This window comes from Erigeron canadensis, chromosome 9, assembly GCF_010389155.1.
Source record: "Erigeron canadensis isolate Cc75 chromosome 9, C_canadensis_v1, whole genome shotgun sequence".
Lineage (NCBI taxonomy): Eukaryota > Viridiplantae > Streptophyta > Magnoliopsida > Asterales > Asteraceae > Erigeron > Erigeron canadensis.
The window spans coordinates 33,378,522-33,390,292 of record NC_057769.1 but is presented as its reverse complement, the minus strand read 5'-3'; the positions used below and the strand labels follow the sequence as shown (position 1 = coordinate 33,390,292).

The window sequence follows — 11,771 nt, the reverse complement described above, 5'->3', positions numbered from 1 at the left end:
GCATTGGGTAATTTTAGTTTTATTTGTGATTTGACAAATCATGGGTTTTGTGAAAATATGAAGAGTGGTATAGAAATCTGAGGGGACTTATTACTGTGACCACTATCAAATCTTATTGTCCACTCTACCAACGGTTACTATCCGTCTATTAGTTCTATCCAGTAGAATTTTGAGTGATACTCCCAATGCATTTGTTGAAATTTGAAATTTTACTGTAGTAAAATCATGTTTGCTCTGTAGTATTCAAGTAAATCTACAATCATGGATTGGTAATAATTTAAGGTTTGGGTTCACATGCAAATATAAGTAAAGAAATGTCTTCCAGGCTAAAGAAAAGAGATACTAGTAACATATCAGAATTATATTAACTTCCATAACACAAAGTAAACAAAGAAACAACAACATACATTTTCATTGGACCACATACATCCTTGAAAACTAAAAGGGGTGTATAAGTTTTAGCCCATGTTCATAAATCATAATCTGATCAAAAACTATTGAAATCACAGTTTCGTTAAGGCGGTATGCATGTGACATTGTATTGATTGCGAGGAAAATGAGCAGCACGCAACTGCTGATGATGAACTACAGAATCCTGTATGCTGCAGCGGATAAAAATGACGCTGCTGGTGTAGCTATTCCCCATGCTGCTTCATACGGAGAATACCTATCACCCATATTCTTGTCTATTGATGTGCCCTGAGAATCGATAAAATGAACATTAACTTCATACATTTGGCCCGTTAGGTGCACGAGCAAAGATTCAATGTTGATAGAAAGTTACCTCATAGAAGGGGAGAAAACTGGAAGGCATGGTACCATAGTGGGGACCTAATGTCATCATAGGCTGGTGCTCATTCTGAATTAATTGAACAAAAATGAAAGCTTAAAATGTATGTCATGATAAATCCTTCCTGTGAAATGTGAATACTACTCCATTTCTCTTTTAAGTAGCTATAATGGTTTTGGATCCAATTTTCACTACCAAATATTTTGAGGAGATGAAAATCATTCTCCTAAAGCAATTAGTAGTTGGTGTTGTGCATATTGATCATCCATGATGATGATCAGTGACGGATCATAAGAATAAAAATCACGTGTGTCTAATTTAGTTGGAGCATATACATTTTATTTTAAAAACATCATTGATGATTGATGGCCATCTACTTTTTAAATATATATCTATAAATTGACTAATAGCTATGCATTTCTTCTAAACAATATGACTAAAAAAGTTCATAAAGCTAATTACCCAAGTCCTTGGAGCATGAGAGGACATGTCACCTAAGACATAGTTGATCTCATGCAAGTTCCCTAAGCTGTCATTGTCTCTAATACTTCCTGTTAATGAAGGGGGAGCAATGCCCAAGTTCAAATCCATAGATAGGCTGTTTTCTGTAGAAACATACAAACCATGATTAGCAAAACAAATGAAACTTAACAAATAATTTTCAAAAAATGGGACATTTTTACCTTCACTGCTTAGCTCTCCTTCATACAAACTCGCCTCAAAGTTGGTTATTGCTTCTCTACCATTGCATTTTATAGCAGCCTTGTCATAAGCCCTGATGATTTTTAGAGAAGTTGTACACAATTGTTATGTTGGAAAATTGAAATTGGGGATTCGGAAAGTCGGAAAGTGTTCAGCAAATTTTCGGAAATATGGACCTTGCAGCGTCGATTTCACTATCAAACAATCCAAGATAAATGTACCTGTAGAGTTTATGATATTAATTGGAAGTACCAATTTTTTTCCAATATATGATTACAGTTTCAATTCATGGAAACTCACTTCTTCCCTAGAAATTGCCCCATTCGAGCTTCCCAACGACCACATTTGTGCAAAGTAACGCCTCTATACTTGGAGCTTCCTCTCGAGAATCCAGTGCTTTGACGACGAAGAATATGCACACACTCTTCCTTTGTCAAGTTATTCATCTACATATTTACATATTGGTATTTCAATGTTTTATACAACTTGCAATTAGTCTCTTTACTTTTGGATAGAGACAAGATTGTCTACATTTTACCTCTTCATACCCCACTTTGTCAGGGATTGTGTATTGTTGTTATACGACTTGTAATTGTGGGCTATATGTTTTATGTTGATTTTCACATTATTAACAAACCTGTTTAAAGTCGTCTTCATAATCGCTTAAATTGAAGTTAATATCAGCACCAACACCACGAAATTTTATAGCAGCGCGATCATATGCCCTGTAGAAAAGATCAAATGCTTATATAACTTTAGAAATTATTCAAAGGATAAAACTAATGTCACAAAAAAATGAAACAAGAATCAGACAATATTTACCTAGCAGCAGCATGTGCAGTATCAAATCCACCTGCAAAATCAAGTAGTACATATAGTATTCAAACAAATATAACCATGTCAAGTACAGTAAGTATAAAAGATTCCTATTTCATTCCTAAACTTAATTAAAAAAATAAAATAATCCAACACGTTAATTAATTACTTATAATTTCTCACCTAAGTAGACTTGTTTCCCAGAATCCCTACAAAAATCATAAAGAAAAAACATAACATAAGTAACAAAAATATAAATAAGGACATGTTATAAAGTACTTTTAAGTGGTCCATTATACATATAACCAATATAGGTTTTTTGTCCCCTTTATTCTAACCAAATGTTTTGCAATGGGCTATTATTGTAGATTTGTGATAAAAGAAATAGGCACAATATGTTTTGATGCATCAATCAATTTATTTAATTTAATTGGTATCTTTCCAAAGACTTTATTGATCACTTTGTAAAGTACATTGTTATCATATGTCATATATATAATATGAAGTATGCATCAACTTACCAAATATGTGACTCCCATCTTCCGGTTCTCCGGTAAAACGTAACGCCACGATACTGAGAACTACGAGACCTAGGTCCTCTCCTACTCTTAAGCTTCACTTGTTGCATAAGTTGATGCTGTTGTTGTCTTTGTTGTTCTGGTTGTAGTTGTTGTCTCCATAAGAAAACTCTATCATCCACCCCATCATCTTCACCAGCACTCAGAAAAGGCCGCTTTGTTGCGATCGTACTACGTCTATCGTCTCGAGAACCTTCTAGATTATTATTATTATTATCATTCCCTTGGAGTATATCAAAGTTATAAGCCAGATTATTAGAGGAATACAAGTGTTCCTTAACACTAGCATTTTTACTTATTGTCTCCATATCGAAAATAGAAGAATTTGAAGTCATGGATTCCGAAATAAACTCATTGTCATCAATACTTAGATTAAGGTCTAACATCATGTCAATTAATTTTAAACCTGTGACACAAAAAAAAGTTAAACAAACTAGATTAATTACATAAGAATAATATAGTTAGCAAAAAAACTTAATTATATATATGTATAAAATAAAATAAAATACATTAATTATCCATAGAATTGGATCATACTAGGCCAAAAGAAAAATATGTAGATAACAAGAAAGATATAAAAGGGAATCAATGTCGGTAGTTGTGGTTGTCTCCTTCCATTTTTAGAGAGAAAAGGCAAGGTGTTAGCTATATAGGCAGATTTATTAAGGATCATTGTATAGTCGTGGCTTGATGGAAATGACCATTGGGCAAAACCTTATAAATATGGTGGCATTTTTTGATTGATTGAGTTTTGATATGATAGATTATTTTATTTATTCATGGCCTGTCTCATTATTAAAACAATAAAAAATTATCAGTTTTTTTTCCCCACAAAATAGAATCGAACTTTAGTTCAATTCTAAAACTAAAAATTTAACTATGACACTAAAATCAACTTTCGATATAGGTTTCCTAAGTTTTTTTGCACAATGTGTTTTTCTCTTGAAGGTTTCAGGTTCGAATCCTGTCATATATAAATGTAGAATGTAAATATAATGAGGGGTCTTAACAATATTATATTCATCTAACACATGGGCAATAAATCCTTTAAGGTGTTAAGTTAAACCGGTGTTGGCGCATCCACATGAAGGTATTAGCCATATATCCACTACTTTTAAAAAAAATTAAATCATTTACACAAAATTCATTTCAAATTCGACACCCAATGATCATCCTTTTCACCAAAATGAAAACTATGCAACATGTCGACGAGCTCCACCCTTTTACTTAGATCTCCCCAGCGCCTCCTCTAACCTCTCTACGCCAATCAGTGATATAGATTTTTCACGTTCCTTCCTGCATGAACAATTAATATATTATTACACACATGAAACTGCAAATTTTTTTTTCCACATATATAAGTGCGAAAAAATTATAATTTTTAATAATTTTTACATTTTAAATGTGAACTTCTTTCACACAATTTTAAGGTGGAAAATTTAGTAACTTTTTTCTTACCTTTTAAATATATATATGAAAAAAATGATATTTTTATTGTGTCGATAATTCTATTATTTAAAAAAGAAAATGAACTCTTAACATGTCAATTCATATTATATACTTGTTGGTTGTTTTTTCTATTTGCATAATATGATATGAACTCCACTTTTAACTCCCGAATAAATTTTTTCAAATTATGAACTTCTTCAATACTAATCAATTTCCTTAATTTTTTTTTGAATATAATATCCTTAATCACATCCAATAAAAAAGAATTGTTAGGCTCGCCAACCTAACTAGTTTTAAATGAGAACTAGACTAAATCAAACATTTGAACCACAACATGTTCCCAAATAGGCGGTTAATTTCTATTGGTTTCAACCCAATGAATACCTACATGGAGTTGAATACTATTAAAAATAAGTACTAAAATAACCATGCTTTAGAGTTTGTCAAATTTGATTTGATTGATGGAAAATTTTTGTGTTTAGTTTATTTTGGGAGTTCATCAATTATGTTGGTTTTTTGGTGTGACCCATAAAGGAGCAACAAAAGCATACTTTGGGTAGGATCTAATGGACGGAAGTAGCAATTAATTAGAAAAACAATGGGTATTGTACGTCTTTTTTGATTTACATTTATATCCACAAGAACAAGGGCGTTTTTGGTAATACACTAGAATGTCGCGTGTCAACTTCACTTTTCATTTAGAAACTGCAATTTATGTACTTCTTTTTCTTCAATAACCATTACATATTCTAATAATGTTCAAAAAATTAAAAAAATAAATAAATACATATTCTAATAAGTGTACGTCCTTTTCAAAGATAATGTTTTGACATGTGTTTGGGTTGCGACTTGCGAAGAAAGTACTCAAACAGGAGACAAATAAAGAGAAATAAAATTTGTATAAAATTTCTGGATAGCCCATTGTATATAGAATTAACATTTGGCTTGGCCCAATTCTACATAATGTATAAGAAATATAGTATGCTTTAATTAACACTAAGAGTGAACAAAAATGTACAAAAAAGTAGTGACTGGGGGCTCGCCCTTTGTATTATTGATGGGTTTTTTGTGTAATAAGTGGATTTCCAAAAGTTTATGTGCTAGGTGTGTGACTATCACCATACCATGAAAATTATTAGATTTGAATGAGAGAAATGTGATGATGTTGTGATGTATGTTAGACAACCAACATGTTAGTAATATGGGGTTAGTTCATTCGGTAGAAGTTTTTGTCTCAACAAAGTCTACGTAATTTAAGATTATTTGTGGTAGTTTAGGACCCGAATAAAATTGCCGCTCATAAATAATATGATAATTGACGTTCAAATTTGCTTAATGATCATCACAATCTATTCTTCTTAGTTCTTTCTTATCCTTGTTGCAATACCCTTTTCATCCAAATATACTGTAATTATCTATTTGATAAAAATACATGATTTATGCCGTTGAAAAATAAAAATACATGATTTATGAAAAGTTTAATCTTTATAGGACGGATACTTAGCAGCAAACACTTAAGTGAGACACAAGAAATTTAATAAGACAAACACTACTAGAACAAAGGGAGTATTTTTTGAAACAGTTTTTTTTCCAACAATGTCGTTATGGGTTTTGCTAGAGGTGCATCAAATAGTTGTACACTTACCATATAATTCAGGGGTGCATCAAATAATTGTACAATTACCACAAAATTTAAAAATGTACAATTTTTTTATGCACGTATCTCTAGGGTTTATTTATCATTTTTCCTATTGTTGTTAAATTCAAATGAATTTGCAATTGTATGCAAATCTGCAAATGGGTGAGAAATTGGGCCCTAGCTCGTGGGCCGTAACAGAAAGCGGACTGATTAAAATCCGAATTTCAAAGTTGGATTTCGTGTTTGCACGTAAATCACTAGCAATAGTATCAGTATGTCAAAAACTGAATTAATTATCCGAAATGGTGATGTATCATTATTTTTCGGCAACAGGATATCTTTCAAAGCACAAGACTTTATTAACATATTTTTTTTTATGCTTTTTATCTGATAATCATAATTTCAAGTTGGTGTTTGTTTGTTTGATCTATAAATGTAAGCTTGTATTTAAATAGTTTTTTCTTGAACTCGTCTTTTCTGTTGATTTGAAGATTTGGAAAAAAGCATTTGTCTACTACCTTATATAGTTAATTATTATTATTATTAATGTAACTTTAGTTGAAAAATGCTTTAGTTAAAATGTATTAGAAAGTGACTAATATTGACTCTCTTTATAGATAGAACAAATATATTTTATTAGCTTTCTAATTAAAGTTTTTTCTAATCTAATATAATATTTATATGTTTTGGATTATTATTTTTATACGTCATCATTAATTTGAAGAAATTTATAAACACTTTATACAATTAAAATTATTTAGAAAAAAAACGTCTGCTTAAATAAATTGGTGTATTTTTTAAACTTATATTGCCAATCCGGGTGTCATAATGTACATTCATATGGTAAGTTCCAAATTTGTTCCTCAAGGACCATAACTATTTGAATGTCGAATTCTGATTCTGAAAAGTAAGTAAGTTTGACTCGGTCAATTTAGAGGTGACTTTTTTCCGTCTATTCGATTCTCTTGTACAAAATGTATGAATGGTTCTTTTCAAACTATTTATGTATCCATTTTTGGTCTCGCGTACCGTGTTTCCCGGAATATACCAAATAGGCAAATATTAGCTTATTTGTAGATTGTCGAGCGGTCCCAATTAAATCGCTTTCTAAAGGAACAACATTGTTGGGTGGTAGACCATTTAAAGTCTCTTTCAAAGGGAAATCATATATATCTTTGCCATTCTTTGGCATTCTTCTTATAATTTCGCGTTAGAAAATGCCATTTGGGTTAGCTAGATCTGGGCCTCGATCTGGGCCCATTTGGATATCAAAGTGACTAAATAATAATTTGTTCACTTCTTTTTGTAGACAATTTCAAGTGACTTGACTTTGGCTTTGTTTGTTGTCTTCGTGTTTTTAATCATCAAAATCTGTGTGTCGTTAGATACATAGAATTTGTTATCACATGCGACCATCAAATCTTTCACTTTTTGCATACAATTTCGAGTGACTTGACTTGACTTAGACTTCGGCTTTGTTTTATTGTCTTCGTGTTTTTAGTCATCACGTGTGGATGATTGACGTCCTAATAAAGTACACATTAAGTACTACGAGTATTCTTTTGGATTTATATTTTGGTTCTATTAGTGAAAGGATACATAATCTAGTAGTTGATTTAGCTGAGTAAATTTAAGCTTAATAGCTTAATAATAAACTTTTTTTGAAGTAGAGTTATCATACGGATAGCACATCCAATTAACATGGAAGTTATAAAAATGAAATGAAAAATCGTCAAGTGTTTTCACCCTTATTGAGAAAATATAGGTTGTTTGAATATTTGATAGAAAAAGATAACATATATATATAGTATGAAAAGATAATTTACTATTATAAGTTAACTACGTACGAGTACATTTAAATTTAAATCAAAATATATAAACATAGAATATTTGTTTAATAGTTACTTTCCACATAAATCTTTGTTAAAACTTGAGATCACATATATAAACATCGAATATTTGTTTAATAGTTTTTTTTGTATCAAACTCGAAGTTCAGCCACTACGAGTTCATCTACGTTTGATTCATTAAGAAACAATGAATATCAACCAGAATGATTCATTAAGAAACAATGAATATCAACCAGAAGTCAACGAGATTTTCTAACGAGTTTTGGGAAATAATAAGAATACATTTTCAATGTAATATTTTATGTTAGTTGTTGCGATAAATGTAATTCATTAAATATGGAAAAATGTAAAAGGTAAGAAATAAAAACAAACAGTTTTATTGAATGAAAATATATATTGTTAAACTTTTAAGGTTCAAAATGAGTTTTCGTAAATTTTAAAAATTTTACAATTTTTTGAATCCAGAGTCAAGAACATCAATATCACACGGGAGGAATTTGGAAAATTTAACTTTGATTGTTATTGAGATATCATTGGTTAGATACTTAGATGAGTCTTTGTATTAAAAGGTTTATGGATAGAAATGTCTTTTAATAGATTTAATATAGTCAACAGGCTACATGATAATGTAGCTAATATATTGTCATTTTCATAATAATCCACGAAAAGTTGGTGTAAAACACACCCCTCAAGTAAGCAATTAAAAAATACTTTCTTTTTTCTTGTGTTCATACTATACACTTAATTAAACCGTATCTTGTAAGTTGTACTTGTAAAGCAAAAGCTTAATTGGGGTCAAAATCAAATAAACACTTGTTTGTTAGCACATGTGCTTTTTATATAAAACTATAAAAGCAACACCATGCACTCTCTTCTCTTCAACTCACAAAAAACATACTATTTTGTTTCGATCCACTTCAAACACAAGATAAATATAACTTTCTATCAATGGCACCCAAAAGGGGTCAGATAAAGATCAAGATTTTTAAAGTAATTGCTAAAACACTAAAAGATTTAGCATTTGGGCTTGCCCGATGGCCCGGTGGTGAAAAGAAACCTTCTGAAAAAGAACTAGGCATGCCAGGAGGGATCATATCAACTAAGATGTCGAAAATGGGAACGAGACACGAGCTAGTGGCGGTGGCCGTATTTCGAAGGCCAGGAAATGATCAAAAAAAGTTGTAAAAATGCTTTGTTTCGGGCGAGATGTTGAAAAAGCAGAGGTGTTCCGGTGGCATTACTTATGGGCTAGTATAAAGTTTTTGTTCTTAATTGTAATGTAATGATATATATTGGATAATATTATTGGAGTATTAGTAGTATAAGAAATTTGGGAAAGGTAATTAATTATTAGCCGACATAATATTTTGGTCAGGTGGATGTGGCCAAAAACATCATGGATTTGTAAGAGTAGCAACTTATTATGTCTATGAGGATTTGTATTTAAAATAAAATAATTTCATCTATATATGTGAATTTGATCGACTATGGATAAATCTTGCTTTTAAAAATGTGTGTTGAACTCCACATGCACTATCATCTAAAAGTTATCGTATACTGTGTTTGATTATATATTGATATATGTACATGCTTCCATGATTGTTTTCAACTATATAATGAGAGTATACTATGTTTGAGAGAAGAGGACTTGCCAACAATGTGAGTCAATTTATATTGATTTCGGTTCGATTGTATATATAGTTCTACTTGTGTTACAAATACAATGAGGGTAGATACAGAATTGATCATATCATTAATATTCATCCTTGACAACCTTTAAACAACTTATGTTTTGAAATCTAAAGTCCTATTGGATTCTACTTGTTGGATATATTAATGGATTGGATTAAAGTATTAAACCAATTATTGCTCAGCTCTTAGAAGAACTTTCAATAATACTATAATAAAAAAACTAGAAAATACATGAAAAGGTATGCAACAAATGTGGAAAGCTATTTTCACTTATCGTCTCTTACACTAAAAAAAAATAGTTTGCTGATCACATCTTTAATTAGAACTATGGTTAACTCGTCACAAATTATTGAGCGTAATGGTTGAAAGTTATTCTTGGCAGGTGAAAACTTTTATATATATTGCATGGGGTTTTAATTATTTAAAAATTAATTTTTTTGTAAAAACTAGAATATTGTCTAAAACACACTTTGATATAAATTTAACACAATGTGTTTTTAATGTGTTTTAGAAAACACATTGTGTTAAGTTCATATCACAGTGTGTTTGAACAATTTTTTGATTTTTTACGCGCTATCAAAAACATACTGTGATTTAAAACTTAACACACTGTGTTTATAGATTACACAAGAAAAACACAATGTGTTTTTATAAAACATGTACAATGTGCTAAATTCAAATCACAACGTGTTCTGACCAGTTTTTTAATTTTCACAAAAATTTTAGTTTTAACATTTACATGTTAAACATATAACTAAATTAGTTAGCAAAACCTATAAAAGTAAATTTGGAAAATGGTAAACGACTAAACGGAATGAACAAAAGTTCAAAACCCAGATGTTGGGCCGGGCCCATTAACATTCATGTCCTTATGGATTTATTATCAAGGATTCAAGATTCAAATGTGTATATTTTTTTCTTTGAAAAGCAAATGTATTAGTTTTATCTATTTTGAATAGCAACCTTTATAAAAAATTAAAATAAATAAATTCTTGAATAGAAAACTATATATTGTATTATATTTGTATTAATTACCCCAAAACTCAAAAGATGTCAGTCCAACTGATTATGAATTCATGTTTTTATTCATAGGTTATGAATTCATGTTGTATTTCGCTATTGGCCGGTGAAAATGATACCAATTAATAAGTGATGAACAGTTGTGCTGGATATGACAAGTTACGAAGGCACATCCACTTTAAACGACAAAAGCATATGCATGATGATTGGCCTAAAATGCCACATTCATTCATGAAGATAATCTCAACGTACATAATGATTTGCATTTGTTAGGCAAAAGTGAGTTCAAAGTTACTATTCATATTTTTTCAATTTAAACATCATCATATTTTCTTCATAGTGAATACTGAATAATGAATAATATCAAGCTCATTGTAACATATATACTATATACCTTTGTAATGAAAATATGTTAGTAATCAACTAATCATTACAAGACATCATGATTTGTCTATAAACAAAAACATACAAGTCAAAAAAGAAAACAAGTTAGTGGTTTAATATGAACTGGACTAGTGGAGTAATATATATATATATATATATATATATATATAACGATGAGATAATGATGTATTAATGGTGTATAATTAATTGTATAACCTACTACAATCAAAGATACTTGCGTTATGAGTTAAAAATGGGATAAGATCATGAGAGTTGCTAACTAGTGCCCCTAGTGTAGTAGTTAAGATGCATTTAATGAAGTATTTGTTGAAGTCTAACTTTCCTAAAATATAAAAATATGTATTAATTATTAATTTAAAAATAGAAATTGTTAGGTTGAATTAATACACATTAAATATAATCTTTGTTTAATAAGAAAATGACAAGTTTATTAAATGTTTCTTAACTATTACACTAGAGGCACTAGTTAACAAATCTCTAAGATCATACAAAAGTTCATTGGAAAAAATTGACTAATTAATATTAGTATATTACGTACGACTTCCAATAATAAAATCAGTTTAATTATAGATGTATATACTAAATTAAAACCTCCCATATAATTGGTATACATGATCAGTAACACCAAACTAGTATACAAGGAAACCAATTACTAGTGCGACAGTATGAAAACTCATATATATGATCATTCTTTTTCTAACAATGTAGGTAATGTATCTTGGATTGTCCAACTTATTGAATGAAACTAAAGTTTATTCTTATTTTATGAGACAAAACTATGAATCAGAAGATTGTAAAAAGTTGTGTTATAAAATTGAACATCATGTAAA

General features: G+C 30.0%; 1 protein-coding gene across 1 annotated transcript; it reads right to left on the bottom strand.

The window, feature by feature from the left end:
- Positions 1 to 340: 340 nt before the first annotated feature.
- LOC122582792 (APETALA2-like protein 1) lies at positions 341 to 3,272 on the bottom strand. Its single transcript, XM_043755229.1, has 10 exons — positions 2,830 to 3,272; positions 2,492 to 2,517; positions 2,315 to 2,345; positions 2,130 to 2,217; positions 1,793 to 1,938; positions 1,669 to 1,713; positions 1,474 to 1,565; positions 1,253 to 1,395; positions 785 to 859; positions 341 to 699 (listed from the first exon to the last, which is right to left on the bottom strand). Exons 1-10 carry the CDS (start codon positions 3,270 to 3,272, stop codon positions 586 to 588), a joined length of 1,203 nt encoding a protein of 400 aa, XP_043611164.1. The 3' UTR covers positions 341 to 585.
- Between the last annotated feature and the right edge of the window lie 8,499 nt (positions 3,273 to 11,771).

What these genes read in the sequence shown, in the direction of transcription:
- LOC122582792 (XM_043755229.1), bottom strand. Translation starts at nt 3,272, where the DNA reads ATGTTAGACCTTAATCTAAGTATTGATGACAATGAGTTTATTTCGGAA. An exon ending in AGATGGGAGTCACATATTTG is followed by an intron (nt 2,518 to 2,829) that starts GTAAGTTGATGC and finishes TGATTTTTGTAG; the next exon opens with GGATTCTGGGAAACAAGTCT. An exon ending in AGGAGAGCTAAGCAGTGAAG is followed by an intron (nt 1,396 to 1,473) that starts GTAAAAATGTCC and finishes ATGTTTCTACAG; the next exon opens with AAAACAGCCTATCTATGGAT.